This window comes from Sarcophilus harrisii, chromosome 1, assembly GCF_902635505.1.
Source record: "Sarcophilus harrisii chromosome 1, mSarHar1.11, whole genome shotgun sequence".
Classification (NCBI taxonomy): Eukaryota; Metazoa; Chordata; class Mammalia; order Dasyuromorphia; family Dasyuridae; genus Sarcophilus; species Sarcophilus harrisii.
In genome coordinates, this window is record NC_045426.1 from 508,503,446 (window position 1) to 508,520,925 (window position 17,480).

The following is a 17,480-nucleotide window of genomic DNA, read 5'->3' on the forward strand; positions in this document are numbered from 1 at the left end:
TTTACATTTTTTCTTAAAGAAAGGTTAAGAACATTGAAAAAAATAAATTCTGTTCCCTTTTGGTCTCTCTCTTGTGTAGTTTTAAAATTTTTATATAGTTATGTGTGTTTATATACGTGGAATTTTGCTTTCTTTACTTTGCATCACTATATAGACTATGAAAAGCCTTTTTTCTTTACATTTGTTTTCTTTACATTCCATATTTATTTATCAGGGCAGTAATAAATCATAATCATGAGACATACAAGTTCATTCAGTTTTTCCATCATTAGGAAAAAGAAATTGAATATTTTTATGCTGAAAGTTCTCTTTCCTCTTTTTATATATCCTCAGAGTGTATTTCTAGTTGTTAGAAATTACTGGCTGTTATTAGACTTTTAACTTTTACTATATTTTGCCAGATTGCATCCCCAAAAGATTGTTTGTTTTTAATTTCATCAACCAGGTAATAATGTTTCTCTCCAAAACCCTATCAATACAAACTTTATTTTGTGATTTTTTTTTCTTGCCAGCTTGTAAGAAATGCAGTATTGCAAAGCTATTGACATTTATATAATATTTCTCTTATCTGAGAGTTTGAAATTTTGAGAAAGTGATTATTTAAAGTATTGGAATGATATATCCCTAAGATTCTTGGGGCATGGATATTTGAGTTTGTATAATCTTATAGATTATTAAATAAGCTTAACCTTAAAAGATTTTTTTCTAGCTATTGTTTCTCTTTGTTATCTCAGTTATATTTTTTATTATGTAGCATTTTACATTTTATTTAGTTGTTAATACCTATTGTTTCTTCAGTATGTTAAGTTAAAAATTTCCTCCATTGTTGATTTATATATGTTTAGTTCTGTTTCTAAATTCTGTTCTCTATTGTTGTTCTATTTTCTTTTTAATCTGATCCTGGATAGAATTGATAATTACTTCAGCAATATTATATTTTGAAATTTGGCAGGCTATTTCATTGAATATAGAAATAATTTTGCTTACTTGTAGATCTGTATAAGTTTTTGTTCGACCTATTTTTTGTAAAACTATCTGTTGATGTTGCATTGAATCCAGTTTTAATTTGAGAAGTATTGCAATATTTACCATTTTGGGTTGTCGTAAACATATAGTTATATGGATATCCTTTTAAGCATTTTTTATTTCTGCCAAGACACAGCTTATGTTGTCTTTATGGAAGCTTTCTTGGTGGGTTAATCTTTGTGTCTTCTTTGTTTTTATTTTCTGGATTTTAAATGGTTTTCTTTTACTTTTTATGGGTTTTATTTGTAGCATTTAAAATGCAAATGAACTTTATATGTACTTACCTTGATAAATTAATTAACTTCTTGTCTTACATTTTCTTGGTGTGTGATCATGTCCTGTAAAAATATTTTAGCCTCACTATTACTAATGTGAAAATAACAACCCTCCTGTCATATTAAGAACATTCTCCAATTTTTATGCCTAATTTCAAGAAAACTTCAAATTAGATGCTATATTTTATTTGTGTTCCTCTACATAAAATAATGGTTTTCATTTTATTTAATTGATTTCTCTAATATTAAACTATGCTTGAATTCCTGGGTTAAATCACTTGGTGACAGAATATTTCTGAATTTTTCTGAAAGTTGAGATGGTAAAATAAATTTCTTATGCCACTGAGAGAGATTAAACTATCTTTCTAATGAAAATAAACTTCACTTTTCTAAGAGCTTCTAAAAAATATCCTTTTATTTTATTATCATAAGATGAAGACATTGATGATGAAGAGTTTTATGATGATCATTTGGAAGAGTATTTTCAACAGTTAGCATTCCCAGAAATGCTAAGAGAAGATCAGGAAGAACAGGAACTTTTGGAATCTAGCCCAACTTTTAAGCAATCAAGTGATCAGACCAGCCAGGTATTACACTTATGGGTTCATTGACTTAAAATTATAGAGATATCTATAGGTTACTAATATGTTACTATATAATGTAATAATTTCTTTATGTTCTTACAGGGCTAAAATAGCTTTTTTTTTCAAACTTCATTTTCCACAGATTTGATCTAATATGAAATATGTGCTACCTTTTGGCCTACCACATTCTTGATAAAAGCGACTCAACAATTTACTTTTCAATGAGCCTATTTTATAAACTTTTACTTTCTTTTTTAGGAGAGTAGGGGTGGTGTAGGAGAGGCAATGGGATTAGGACTCAGTCCACATCCACCTCTTTTAGTATTTAGTATTAGTATTTAATATTTAGTATTTAAACTTTTAGTTTAAATGTCCTGGCTTTTTGATATTCACTTTTTTGTCTTTTATCACAAATAACTCTGTTTTGCATCCTCTGTCCTTTACAAAGTAACAGTTCCTCCATTTAAGATTTTACTTTTAATAATAGTCTAATGAGAATGTTGTCTTTATTAAAAGGCATTTTTAAGCTGATGTTTTTCCTGAGGAAAAAAGTGATTCTTCAAATGATAAATATATTAATGGCATATATTCTTGACTGTTTGAAGGGTACACATATAGTCAACACCCCCACACACACCATCTACACAGACACATATAATATAGTTTTATCTTAAAGATTTATTTTTTCAGTGTAACTGCTCTTAACAAACTCACAAATCTTGACTTTTTTTTTTTTTACAATGGAAAAAAGTTTATTTATTTTTAAAAATTTTTACTGAGACAATTGGGTAAGTGACTTTCCCAGGGTCACACAGCTAGGAAGGTGTTAAGTGTGTGAGGCCAGATTTAAACTCAGGTCCTCTTGACTTCAGGGCTGGTGCTCTATCCACTGTGCTACCTAGCTGCCCCCGTTTATATTATCTTTAAGGAGTGTTCTTCCTCTAATTTTTTTCCTCTATTTTTGTATGCCTCAGAGATTTTCAGATTTAATTTTTTTAAAATATCAAGTTACAAATTTTTTGCTAAAGCATTGATATCTTTTAAACAGGTGAATGCAAATAATAGTCCAAGCTATAGACCCAAATCTGAAGATAACATCTCTGTGTATTCTCTTGGAACACAAATTGTTATGAAATCTGAACTTAACTCCAGACAGAGTGAAGAGAGTCCTGGTAAGTATTAGAATTTTCCCTTCATTATTAGAATTCCTTTTAATTTTTGTTTGTATTTTTGTTGCTCAATTTGTGTGACTTATTATTTGGGGAAGAAAAAAGGTAATGCTGAATTTTTGTGGAACATAGAAATAAGCAAGTTTTAAAGCTTTAACAGTAAGTATTCCTTTGCAAATGATAATTCCTCTGAGCATTGAATTATTAGGTACTTTATTAATAGGACTATTTAAATTAAATATATAGCCTAACATTAAGAAAAGGGCTGATGTAGCTATAACTTTTGTATAATTATCATTTGCTGGCTTTTTTTTTTAAATGCAGTTACTCATTAAGTAAAGGTTAATTCAGTTTAGATTAGCATGATTATACAATATTATTTGTATTTAGCTGTTAAATTTTTAGTTTTGGAAAGTAAGTTTTAAGTTATATTTATAATATTAACTCTATCATCTCCCAAGAGCCTTGCTTATTAAACCTTTTGTGTACAAAATATATTACTACCCTCAATTGTAAATGTATTTACAGCCTATGTTGCTCTAAAATCCCTTTTCTCTCTTACATTTAAACCATACCCATGCCTTTTTTTCCTCATCCAATCTAAGAGAATTAAGATTAAAATGGTCAGGCAGTTAGGTGGCTCAGATTGAGAGAATAATCAGTAAATATAAAAGCAGCTCAGATCCTTACTTGCTGTAGAGTGCTAGACAAGTCACTTACTTCCTTGTCTATAAAATGATAGCTTTCAGAATTGTTGTAAGGATCAAATAAGTATTTTTAAGTACTTTACAAGCATGAAGTCACTATATAAATAATAGCCATAATTGTTATCATGATAATATATTGGGACATTATCAGCAGACTAATACAAATTTACAGGATAGCTAAAAGCATGAAACTTAAACTTCTTATACTCTGCAGAGAATGAAGGCTGTACTGAAGAAAAAAGAATTATGGATAATGTGCCATTGTTTCCTTCTAATACTTGGGAAATTGAAGAAAATGGATTAAGAGAAGAAAATGATGGTTCATTATGTAATCCTTCAGTGAATAATGTCCCATACTGCAAGGTCAGTCAACTTTCTTTTCTTTTTCAGTTTTTGTGGGGAGAATATTTGAGTGAATTGCTTTCAGATCATTCAGATGAAAAACTTATTTCATCCAAATCATTGCATTATACCCTTATGAGCAAAATTTAAACATATTTAGCTCTCACCTTTTAAAAATAAGTTTTATTAGAGCCTTTTGTCTTTGTTAGTCATTAGAGCACCCTTTCCTAAGTCCTGATTAAAGTTTCTCTAGTGCCTTAAAAACAAAAACCCAAATCATCTGGAATAGTAACTATAGCAGCATATACAGGAATCTATCTTAGGTTGTCCTCTTCTTTTGTTATGCTCATGGGCAAATCATGTGTGAATTTCAGAATTTTCCCAAGACCCTCATTGGTTTTCCAGTTATTCAAAATTGGACTTTCTTTTAGTGATGTTTTCATTCACATAGTTGTAATGATTGTCTTACTCATTTTGCTTATTTTACTGGACTTCATTTTATACAAATTTTCCTTTTTTAGAATTCCTACTATTCATTTCTTTGTGTACTATGCTTTGGTCTTTTTAGCCATTTCCCCAATTTATGGAAACATTTGTTTCAACAGTGTTGCTATAAAGATCTTATATATTGAATTTTTGATTCAATCTTTGACTTTGATAGTGATGGCACTGTTTGGTCAAAACTTTTATCTTAATTTCTGTGGTATCAATCGTATCCCTAACTCTAAATTCTAACCCTGGCCCTAATGCTAACCCTAAATGTGCTTTAAACTTTGTATACATATATGTATATACATATGTGCTTTGATTCTTTGTCTTCCTAAAAATGCAATCTTATTTCGTAGTATTTATTATTTTTTAGTATGTGGATAATTTTTTATGTGTTCTTTTTTATTCTCAGTAAAATTCTTTTGGGTGTGTGTGTATGTGTGTGTGTGTGTGTGTGATGATATATATACACATACACATCTGTATATATGTATGTGTATGTATATGTGTGTATATATTTTGTAGTAGTTCTACTTTATAAATGACAAAACTCTATTACAGTAAAATTCAGTCTAGCCACTAAGGCCCCTTAGTTCTGCAGTAATTTTTTGGTACTTTTCCCTTAATTTGTTTTGGTAGTACCCTAATTTAGATCTCATGCCTGGATTGGATTATTATTGTTTCTTAGTTTGTAGATTTTTTTCCCCCTCTGTTTATATTCTGTCATATTAATGCTAGTTTAATTTTCCTACAGTATACTTCATTATGCTTCTTCTCTTATTCAAAATTGCTGAATCATTTTTATGATAGAATTCATATTGAGGACTTCCATGGTTTGGTTTCTTACTTCCTCTTTATACACAAACTGTGTTCTTTTTTTGATCCTCTTATTTTCCAGAGGGCGCAAAGCTCAGATTTTTCTTGTTCACTGATGATTTTAGCTACCTCGCTTTATATTATCTAAAAACTCCTATGGAAGGTAATTGTTCTGTCCCATAATCTAGCACCTCACTTAACCATATTTATTTATTCAGCAATCACTAATATCTGGGACCTGGCTTTGAGCAAAAAGGTTTTATGGCAATCAAAATCAATGTCATATAGTTTTTGAGTAAAACTCATGTACTTCATTCAATGGAAAGGTCGTCACTCAAAGCACATTAGACACAGTAAATCAGAGCAAAGAAACATAGAAGCAGGTACACTATTAAAGCAACAAGTAAGAAATGACAGTTGCTAAGGTAGGGGGGGATAAAAACTGAAAAGAATATGTAGGATTGGCATAATATTTGATAGCTTACCCTCTCATTATTGTGATATTAAGGCTTTTTACATTGTTTAAAATGTCAAATATCTAGAAAATTTAACTTTTCATACTATGTTGATTTTATTGATAAAAATAATTTTAAAAATTTAGAATAACTAGAAGACCTCTGTTGCTTTGGGATATGTGTGTTGTGAAGCATTTGTGGGAAAAGCAGCTAAGAATTGCATAGGTTAAAAAAAAAATTTTTTTTTAAATAAAAATAAAAAAAAAACAACAAAAAAAGAATTGCATAGGTTGGAGCTGGGAAGAGAAAAGATTATTAGGTATATTGATAAAAAGGATGTATCCTCACTGATTAATGAGAGGTCTATTTAAGAATTTTTTTAAAAATAAGAAACAGTGCTGTGTGTGACTTTAGTGAATTTTATCAGTGTAGACTTTTTTTTCATCATTACATATTCTTGCGGAATTATATAGTAAAAAGTTTTGCATTTGGAGTCTTTGGTTCTGGGCTCTAATCTTGACTCTGCCATTTAGGGTCTCTGACCTTGGGCAAGTTTATTCCCCTCTTTGAGACCCAGTTTATACCTGAAAAAGGAGTTGGAAAAGGTGATTTTTGAGAACTTTTTTCTGAATCTGTGATCTTATTAATCTCTTTTTGGAATCTTAACAATGTCTTCCCAAAAATCCTCCACAAAAAATATATCTGTCTTTTGTATAACAGTCTAGTTTGAATCAGTGTATCATTCAAACAGTCTGCTTTTGTTAAATGACTGGCCCATTTTCTTTTCTGATAAATTTCTTATTTAGCTTTTGTGTTATTCTTGAGTTCCATTCACTATTGGTAAAATGTTATTTGTCCTTTATTCTTGAAGAGCACTATGACAAAAGGGGGGTGGTGCCATAACATGCAAGTAAATTAGATTTAAGTGAGGGTGTGATGTGTAAAGTCATCAGCCTCACTTTCTCCTCTTAAGGTCATCTGGGTCCAATAGCTAGATTTATATTAGGTTCCACCCTGTTGCAGTGGAAAACTTTGGACTTCCTAAGTTAGACCTGCAGGGTTTCTGGCTACAACAGGAATCATTGGTATTTAAGTTTACTATGAGCCAATCAGGACCCAAACAGTGACCAGCTGCAGCCTGGCCTGGGACCTATTATTGAGCAGTCGTTGAGAGCCAGAGTGATTTGTGTTTAAGGAAGAAAGAAATCTAGCCCATAAACCCAAGATATCTTACTACATTTCAGCTGTTGAAGCTTACTGATAGTCTGCCATTTGTCTGCCTTTGCTTTTTGATTCAATGGCAATTTTGATTATGGTGATTTGTGATTGAGAGTCACTGGTGGAATATTAGCATGACTAATACTAAATATGTATTAATACTAAATATTAGTATGACTGTTTCAATGACTTGGGTTTTTAAAAAATAATATTTTCCCCCAGTTACGTTTAAAACAATTTTTTTACATTTGTTTTTAAAACAAATTCCAGATTCTCTTCCTTCTTTATCTCCACCCTCAGGTCCTATTAAGAAACTACATGCTAAGTTATGCAAAACATTTCCATAAAAGTCATGTTGTGAAAGAAAACATGCATCTCCCATCCTAATTTAAAAAGATGCTCAAAAAAATGAAGTTAAAAAGAGAGAGAATGATTCAGTTTGTATTCAGACACAATTAGTGTCTTCTTTGGGTATTAGTGTTTTCTTTGGGTATGAATGGTTTTTTTTTCCATAAATCTTTCAGTGTAGTCTTGGATCATTGTACTGCTAAGAATAGCAAAGTCATTGCAACTGATCATCCCAGAACATTGCTCTTATTTGCATACAGTACATTTTACTTTGCTTGAGGGTCTTGGAGGACTTTGCAGGCTTTTTTTCTGAGAGCATCCTGCTTATCATTTCCCAAAGAACATTAGTGTTCCATTATAATCACATACCACAATTTATTCAGCCATTCCTCAATTGATGGACATCCTCTTAATTTCCAAATGTTTTGCCCTCAGAAGATTGCTGCTATATAAATATTTTTGTATCTTTTCCTTTTTACAAAAATCTCTTTGGGAATTCATGCCTATTAGTGGTATTGTTAAATCAAAGGATATGCATAGATTTATAGTCCTTTGATCAGAGACCATATTTTTTGACATTTATCAATTGGGGCATGGCTCTTTATTATTTTATAAATTTGACTCAGTCTTCTCTGTTTGAAAAATAAGGCCTTCAACAGTGAAAATTGCTGCAAAATTCTTTTTACATTTAGTTTTGCCTAACTATTTCCTAAATTTTCTCTCTCCTTTCAACTTGTCTGCCCTCAAAAGTGTTTTGGTGCTTACTATTCCCTCCCCAATATGCTTTCTCTTTTATCACCCTTCCTGTTAATCATTCCCCTCCTTCTTTCCTTCAGGTTATTGTACCCATATTGAATGTACATGTTATTTCTTCTGTGAGTCAATTTTGATGAGAGTAAGTAAGGTTCACTCACCCTCTCTTCCCCTATTCCTCTTCACTGTAAAAGCTTTTTCTTGCCTCTTTTATAGAAAATAATTTATACCATTCCTCTTCTCCTTTTCCTTTTCTCCTAGTACATTCTTCTCTCCTTAATTTAATTTTTTAAAATTTATTATCCCATCATATTAAATGCACATCTGTGCCATTTGTGCATACATACTCCTCCTAACTACCCCAATAATGAGAAAGTTCTTATGAGCTACAAGTATCCCTCTCATATAGGAATATAATCATATTAACCTTAAATCTCTTATTATTTCTCTTTCCTAATTACCTCCTTATGCTTCTCTAGAATCCTGTATTTGAAAGTCAGATTTTTTATTCAGCTTTGGACACGAATCTTTGAAAACCTCTATTTCATTGAATGACTACCTTTTCCCCTGAAGGATTATACACAGTTCTGCTGGGTACGTGATTCTTGGTTGTAATCCTAGTTTCATTGCTGTCTAGAATATCATGTTCCAAACCATCTGGTCTTTAAACGTATAAGCTGCTAAATCATTTGTTAACTTAAATGTAACTCCACTATACTTGAATTGTTGCTTTCTTAATGCTTGCACTATTTTCTCCTTGACCTGGGAATTTCAGAATTTGGCTATAATATTCCTGAGAGTTTTCATTTTGGGATCTCTTTCACAAGTGATGGGTAAATTTTTTCAGTGTCTTTATCCTCTGGTTCTAGAATATCAGGACAGTTTTCCTTGATAATTTCTTGAAAGATGATTTCCAAGGGGCAGCGAGGTGGAACGGTGGATAGAGCACCAGTCATGAAGTCAGGAGGACCTGAGTTCAAATTTGCCCTCAGATACTTCAACATGTCCTAAGCTGTGTGACCCTGAGCAATTCACTTAACTCCAATTGCCTCAGCAAAAAAAAAAAAAAAAAAAAAGATGTCCAAGCTCTTATTTTGATCATGATTTTCAGATAGACCAATAAATTATCTTTATCTTTACTAGATCTATTTTCCAAGTCAGTTGTTTTTCCCATGAAATATTTCACATTGTTTTCTATTTTTCCATTCTTTTGGTCTTGCTTTATTGCAGCTTGATGTCTTATAAAGTCATTAGCTTCCATTTGTTCAATTCTAATTTTTTTAAGAAATTATTTTCCTCATTGAGCTTTTGTACCTTCTTTCCCATTTGGCCAGTTTAGCTTTTTGTATTTACTTTTGCACTACCCTAAATTCTCTTCTTAATTTTTCCTCTCTCTTACTTGATTTTCACAATCCCTTTTAATCTCTTCCATGGTCTGATACCAGTTCTGATTTTTCTTGGAAGATTTGGATCTAACAGCATTGATTTTGTTATTTTCTGATGAGTGTATTTTGATTGTCGTCTTAGTAATTTTCTATGTCAGAAACTTTCTCTGTTGTCTGCTTGTTTTCTTACCTTATTATGTAGCCTTTAATTCTGTTAAAGTAAGGCTCTGTTTCTAGGGTGGAGGGCATAGTGTCCCAAACCTCAGGGGGTTTTTGCAGCTGTTTTCAGAAATCCTTCTGGGAACCTGACCACAAGCATTCTTTTCTTCCCTGGAGCTTTTAGGTGTGTCCCCACCCCACTGTAGCTGTAAAATCTAGTGTGCTAAAGCACTAGAGCCCTTCTTCCATGTTAATAAAGAGACCTCCTGGGAGCTGAGGTTGCAGGAAGCTGCAGTTGCCACCACTGTCCATGCTTACTCTTTGGTTTACTGGCAAACCTTTTCTGCCAACCTTATAAGCCATCTTAGGTGTCTCTGGGCTGAGAGGTCTAGACACTGTTATGGCTGCTGCTGGTGATTTGGAGGTTCTTTGCTGGGGTTGAGGCTGCTCTGGGGGGGGGGAGGGGAAAGGGCCTGCATTGGAATTGCATACTGGGCTCCCACTCTGGTTCCACAGATCTTTTCTGCTGACCTTCCAAATTCTCTGTTGTGTCTCTGTGTTGAGAGGTCTGGAAGCCACCAGTACTGCTACTGTTTCAGAGATTGCTAGACCCGTTCTTGCTTTGCTGGCTTGGGGCAGAGGTTGAGCCTGCGCTGACATAGCCTGCATCAGGACTGCTTATTGAACTCCTCGATGTCACAGACCTTTTCCTCTAACCACCTGAGTAGTCTTTAGCTGAAAAATGTTCTATTCCATCTTTTTGGGTGTTCTGACATTCTAAAATTTGTTTATTTAAAAGAATTTGGAGTGGTTTGGGGAAGAGGTTAGACAGGTTCTTGCTTTTACTTTGCCATCTTGGCAGCACCTCCCTGACTTGGGTTTTTAAAAGCAAAAACAAAAATGTTGCCACAGAGTGGGGGAAGACAGTTAATGAGTTTAAGATAAAATTTTATCTACTTTATTTTCAGAACACAAATATCAATCAAGGCAGTTTCGATCTTCACTCCTTAAAATTGGGAATACAGTCTGCTCATAAAAATAAGACTGTATCAGATTCTGAAGCAGCTGATGGATCCTTAGATGATACTATAACTCCAAAAATATCCATTCAGAAATATGTGGATGCAGATTCTGTGGAACTTCTTGAAAATGGATTTAGTTCAGTTGATGCTTACTGGTCACCTACTACTGATAGGAGGATTTGTGAAAATTGGAATTCCAGTGAAAAGAAGAAAAATGGTAATTTTTTTTGTTTGTTTTTGAAATCAAATATTTATTAGATATTTTATTGATAGACATTTCAGTTAGAAACATACAAATAGATTTTTTTCTCCTTTTATAACATACAAAGCTATAGAGAAGTTCCATGAGGCTTAAAAAAAATTGACTTTTATGTTCTACTTTGTCATACCAGAATAGCAAGTATAAATTTTTGATATTTTACCCTTCTATATGCTTGGGACATATTGACAAAAATAAAACCATTTTTGGGAACCTCAGTGTGCTTACAGTCTAATTGAAAGCAATAATATATGTATGCATTTTAATGTTACAAGATATACATTTATTGATAGACATTTCAGTTAGAAACATACAAATAGATTTTTTCTCCTTTTATAACATACAAAGGTATAGAGAAGTTCCATGAGGCTTAACAAAATTGACTTTTATGTTCTACTTTGTCATACCAGAATAGCAAGTATAAATTTTTGATAATATTTTACCCTTCTATATGCTTGGGACATATTGAAAAATAAAACCATTTTTGGGAATCTCAGTGTGCTTACAGTCTAATTGAAAGCAATAATATATGTATGCATTTTAATGTTACAAGATATACAAAAAGTCCTTGATAGATTACTTTATAAAAGGCTGGTATAAAACTCTTTAAAATTCTATCTCAGTTCACTAATTTTGGTTAAATGTCTACTTCATGCTAAGCACTGGATCTGTGTGAAAATTAGAAACTAGAAAATTTATATACTTGAGTAATGTTTTGATGTTAAATTTTTTTGGTGGTGGTTTTTTTGTTTTTCTTTTTTAATCAGAGAGCTAAAAATTTCCCCTTTAATTATATAGGCTTTTCCAGTATTTTTACTGAATGTTTTAATTTTGTTTTTTTTCCTAAGCAGGTTGCTTTTATTGTGCTTAATTTTAGTTACTCTTCAGATAAGATAATGCTCTATCCATTTCATTTAGAGTGATAAGAGTTTGATAGTTGACCAAAATCTAGTTACCAAATATATTCTAATTCCAAGAAATTTATTGCCAAAAGGAAAATGTATTATTTCTTACTTTACCACGATCTGTCAGAGGTAATCTATCATGAAACACATTTTTCTCATTTATAAACTAAATCTCACATTTTAAAGGATTTTAAAGCTAATTTTTAATTACTTTCTTTGTCATGATGTCTTTTGTGTAATTATTTTTCTGAAGGTGCTCTACCACACAGTGTGGTCTATCAAAATGAAGAAGGTAAATGGGTGACTGATCTTGCTTATTATACTTCTTTTGATGAAGAAAAAGATTTAAATCTTTGTAGAGATAATGAAGGAAGTGAAAAGTTCAGAACTGGATGTAAGTATATGTTATTTTGTGTTTCCTTCATTCCTGAACTCCTCACCTGTCCCCCCCTTTCCCCTACTGTGTTTAATTAGAGATGATAAATACAGTGCATATTATTTATATTTTCTTCAAAGGCATTTTTTTAAAATAAACTTGATGCAATCAAATAAAAGATTAGCCTTTGGGATTTTTTATTCTTAGTGAAAAGTTTTAAAGTCTGAGTCAGTACTTCTCCTCTTTCATTTACAGTGATGGGCTTTTTAGAATTGACATAAATGTAGTCATATGTTCCATTTCAGAAAATTTTATTGCCAAAAGGAAAATGTATTCATTCACATTAAAGATACCTTTCTTGTCATTAGTAAAAAATTGTTAGAAAATAAAATATTGCTTTTTAATGGAAAATTAATCTCATTTCAATTCAGGAAATATTATATTTATTAAGCCCCTATTTTGTTCAAAATGGAGATTATAAAGATGAATAAGACAGTCCGTAAAGTCAATAAAAAGTTTCTAAAAGTGATTCAGATTATAAATTAATCTGATTTCAGCTATATTAAAAACTTTAATAATGGGTTTGGTTTTTTCTTTTTTTTTTTTTCTGAAAGGGAATTTGGGAGTTTTGTGGCAACTTGGTTTCATTAAGTTCTTTCATTATAGCGTTTTGGCAAAAGTACTGGTAAAAATTACTTAATGGGATTTTGCAGGATCAAATGATCTTACTTGAAAGAACATCTCAAGAGTTAGAAAGAATTTCAGATAATCTTTTATTCCCAGGATATCTGACAGATGGTATGTAGTATCAGCTTGATGACCTTCACTAATAGAGAATGCATTTCCTACTAAGACAATCTTTTCACATTTGGATAGCTCTGAATATTTCTAAAAGCTGTGTCTTTGTACCTCTACTCATTTGGTAGAACCCTGGGTTCTGTTCTTTGGGGCCAAGTATAACAAGCCCAATTCCTCTTCTATGAGACTTTAAAATACCTCAAGCTAGCTCACTTGATTCCTTCTTTCCTTTACCGTAACTTCTCCAAGTTAAATATTTTTAGTTTTGTCAGTTGTTCTCTTCTGTGACATGGTCTCATCTTCCTTGCTATGATGGACACCTTATTTCATTGTGTTTCACCTTGTCATTGTCCTTCATAAAAATTGGTGCAATATAACTATACTTTAGATGTATAGTGTATAGAGTACAGTAACCTCTCTTGATACTATACCCCTTTCGATCCAGCCTAAGGTGATTTAGCTGTTGACATACTGTTGGCTTTTATTGAGATTACAATTTACTAAAATCCCCAGAACATTTTCATAGAAACTGTTGTTTAGTCACTTCTGCTATATTTTGAATTAATATAGTTAACTTTTTGCCCCTGTGTAGGAGTATATTTCCCTGTTTAGCCAATCCCTTTGGATCCTTACTTTGTCATTCTTATGCTAGTTATTTGTTCAATTTTATACCTTCGTAATATTTTATAAGTGTTTATGAATAACTTCTAGCCAAATCATGGATTAAAATCTTACCTGAATTTAGGGTTAGGGTTAGGGTTTATTCATTGATTTCTTAGCCATTCTTCAGTTGATATATCGGTTATCTTCATGAAAAGTGCAATTGTAAAGGTTTTGCTATATGTGGGAATTTTATTCTTATCAAATAAGTAATAGAGTAAAACTGAAATCTCTAGGCAAAAAGGAATAGACAGTATGCTCAATTCATTCAAATAATTCCAAATTGATTTTCAAAATGGTTGTGCTGATTCATATAGCTCTACTAATTTAGCAGTTTGCCTATCTTTCCACAACTCCTTCAGCATTGGCTATTGGCATCTGTTATCATTTTTAGTTTTCAGGGCATGAGGTGAAACCCCATTGTTTTAATTTTCATTTCTCTTATTAGTGATTTGGAGGATTCTTTCATGTATTCCTTAATATTTTGCAATTCTTCCTTTGTTTGTACCCTTTGACCATTTAATTGTTGAAGATCACTTTTGTTCTTATATTTTTCTGTTAATTATTTATTTATTTTGAATATCACACTCTTTTCTGAGAAGTTTTGATGGATTCTCCCTCCCCTCACTTTTTATCTTAGATGGGTTTTTTGGGAAGCTTTTCAGTTTCGTTTGATTAGAGTTGTCCGTTTTATCTTTTACAAAGCCTATTTTTACCAGTATTGTTTTATGTAGTTCTGCATAAGACAATAGAAAGTGACTGGAGAACAATAAGAACATATTAAAGGTATAAAGATAGGAAAGGGGAGATAAAACTATTTGCTAATCACATGATAACTATTTTTAAAATCTTGGGGAATCTGCCAAAGGCATTAATTTGAAAAGATTATTGATGTTTTAGACTACAAAATAAATCCTCAAAAAAATCACCATTTCAGTACAATAATAACAAAACTCAACAGGTAGTATTAGAAAAGGAAATTCCTTTCCAACAAACTATAAAATTAATAAAATATTTGGGGATCATTCTGTCAGGACACACAAAATAAATGTAAAGATTCAAGTATAAAATGATCCTTTATAATATGAGGAACAATTTAAAAGGAAAATCTTATGCTCATGTCCTACCCATGCCAATGTAATAAAAATGGACAGTTCTACCCAAGTTAATTTACAATTTTATTGCCATGTGAATTAGATTAAAATATAGAACTCAGTAAAATAAAAGTTCACTTTGAAGATAAAGGATTTTTAATATTATGGGAATTTATAAAAAGCTATAGAGAGCAAAGGAAGAATTCCTTTCATTTTTCATCTTCCATCCCTGGAACATTATTTCTTCTTTTATTGCTTGGTTTCATTTAAGTCCCAGCAAAAATCCTACCTTCTACAGGAAATCTTTCCCAATCCCCTTTAATGTTAATGCTTTTCTTCTTTTGATCCTCTTTAATTTTTATAAATATTGTTTTTACATAATTGTTTGCTTGGAATCTCTCCCATTATATTGTTTTGATATTTTCAATTTATTCTTATGTGTCTTGTTTTAAACATAATTATTCATTTGTAGTCTCTGTCCTTTTAGATTGTGAACTCTTTAGGAACAAGGACTCTTGTGTTTTTTGTTTGTTTTTTGAAGGGATTGTCCCTATAGCCTTAGCATATTTACTACACTTGATATTTGTTATGATCATGAGTCACAAAAACAGTGAAGCAAAAAATTCAACATTTTTTTTTTTTGACATTAGTTGTTCTTAGTTTTTCAGGAATACGAAGATAAATAAGACAAAGTCTTTATCCTCTCTAGGTTTGCAATTCTATAAGGAAGATAATTCATACACAAATTTAAGGCTTCATGTGTTAAATTTAAAACATTTAACACATGAGGGGCTACTATAAGAGTTTTGTGTTCTGGCTATTGGGTGGGCACTGATTTCATCATTTAGGGATTTCATCTGGTAGAGACAAAAAGGGAATCTACAAGGAAAAAGTATTCATTAAAATATGGGGTTGAAAGAACAAAACCACAGGGATTGATTGGGAGCATAGTTATAAAGCCAATATTTTGACTGCTTAGAGTAATTGAAGGTAAGTAAAGAGGGTAGAATGGGACCAAAGTATGGAACACACAAATGAAAATGTTTAGATTTTATTTTGAGGGCACTGGAAAGCTAGAGACATTTTTTAAATTTAAATTTTTCAGTAATAAAGGTAATTAGTTATTTTTAAAAACTTGAAAAAAAAAACTTCTCAGTTTGAGAAAAGACTGATATGATCATAGTCATGCTTTAGGAGCATTACTATGGTGTCATTGTCCAAGTCTGGGGAAACTAGTGACACAGGGATATTGCACAGGAAACCTGTAATAATTGATATTAGAAATCATAATGTGTTATGTCCATTATCTTGTGCCTTATGAGGTATCCTTAGCAGCTCTGTTAAAATAGGTGAATAATTTGGTTTTATTCACTTATATAAATAATAAAATTTCACTTGAAGCATTCAATGATTGATTTATAGATAAGTGCCATGTCAAAATAGGATTTGAACAATTGCCTTTGTCTTTTGATTCCAAATTTATTCCTTGTTCTACCATAACTTTTTTACCCAAATATGATAGGACTTACTTTCAAAAGATGACATTTTTTGGATACTTGAAAAAGGTTTATTTTATATTTTTCTTTGTCAACTAATATATAGTTTTGTAGGTGTGTAGTTGTTAGTACCATTAATATTCTTATGCTAAACTCTCTTTAAGCTGAAGCAATTGCTTTGATTGCTCAAGATGAAGAAGAATTTGAAAGAGAACACAGATTTATGCAGGTTAGTAATTTGTTTCAAGTCATTAATAGTGGCTGACAGTTATATAACACTATGTATTAAGCACTTTACAGTTATTATCTTATGTGATCCTCATAACAGACCTGGAAGGTAGTTGCTATTATTATTCTCATTTTACTGTTGAGGAAACTAAGCCAGACCGTTTGTGTTACTTGTTTGGGCTCACACAGCTAGTAAATACCTGTAACAGAATTTGAACTTGGATTTTTCTGACTTCAGACTTGATGCTCTGTAAAATGTTAGTCTGTTCTTAATAGTGTGAATGAAGGTACAATTTAAATTTTGTTTTGAATAAAAATTTTTATTTGATGCTTTAATTCTTGCAAAATACTTTTCCCACAACCTTTTTAGGTGGGTATTATAAATATCATAACCTTTTATATATATTAAGAAACTGAAGTTCAGAAAAAGTAAAGTTATTTGTCTGTAGTGTGAGACACAACTAGTGTCAAGTCTGGGATTTAAAACCAAGTTTTTTTTCTTATTCCAATTCAGTGTTTTTATTTTTCAGTGTTATTTCTGGAATGTAGTCAACATAATTTCTAATAGGGGATGGATTTAGATCATGGTTATTGCATGCACGTTGTACAGTATCAAGTAGCATATAGTTATTTGTATACTTTTGAAGCCCTTTTTTACTCCTTTATACTTTGAATATTTTAGGGTTCTCTTTGCAGAATAAATAACTTAGTGAAGCATACTAGTTTTTAAGATATCTTTGTAGTTCAATTCTGATTGTCATGAAAAGCTCTAAATAATAACAATGTTAGATATTAAAAATGTTTTGATATTAGAGCATTTTCCTTATAGAAATACCTTATTAATGAATTTAATCATATAAAACCCAATAGCTTGAGACTTGCAGTAAGACAAAAAATATTGTGCCATTGAATTTAA

The 17,480-nt window shown here is 31.4% G+C and overlaps 1 protein-coding gene across 7 annotated transcripts in view; it reads left to right on the forward strand.

Moving 5' to 3' along the window:
* Positions 1-17,480, forward strand: part of CEP192 (centrosomal protein 192) — a 140,948-nt gene that overhangs the window by 35,006 nt on the left and 88,462 nt on the right. For all 7 annotated transcript variants that reach the window (XR_004230987.1, XM_031946670.1, XM_031946671.1 and 4 more), the window contains 6 exons: positions 1,734-1,888; positions 2,934-3,057; positions 3,976-4,124; positions 10,695-10,965; positions 12,166-12,306; positions 16,501-16,565. Coding sequence is in view for 6 of the 7 variants with exons in the window: in XM_031946670.1 (XP_031802530.1) it covers positions 1,734-1,888; positions 2,934-3,057; positions 3,976-4,124; positions 10,695-10,965; positions 12,166-12,306; positions 16,501-16,565 (905 nt within the window). In the remaining variant the exon portion in view is untranslated. The remainder of the gene's footprint in view (positions 1-1,733; positions 1,889-2,933; positions 3,058-3,975; positions 4,125-10,694; positions 10,966-12,165; positions 12,307-16,500; positions 16,566-17,480) is intronic.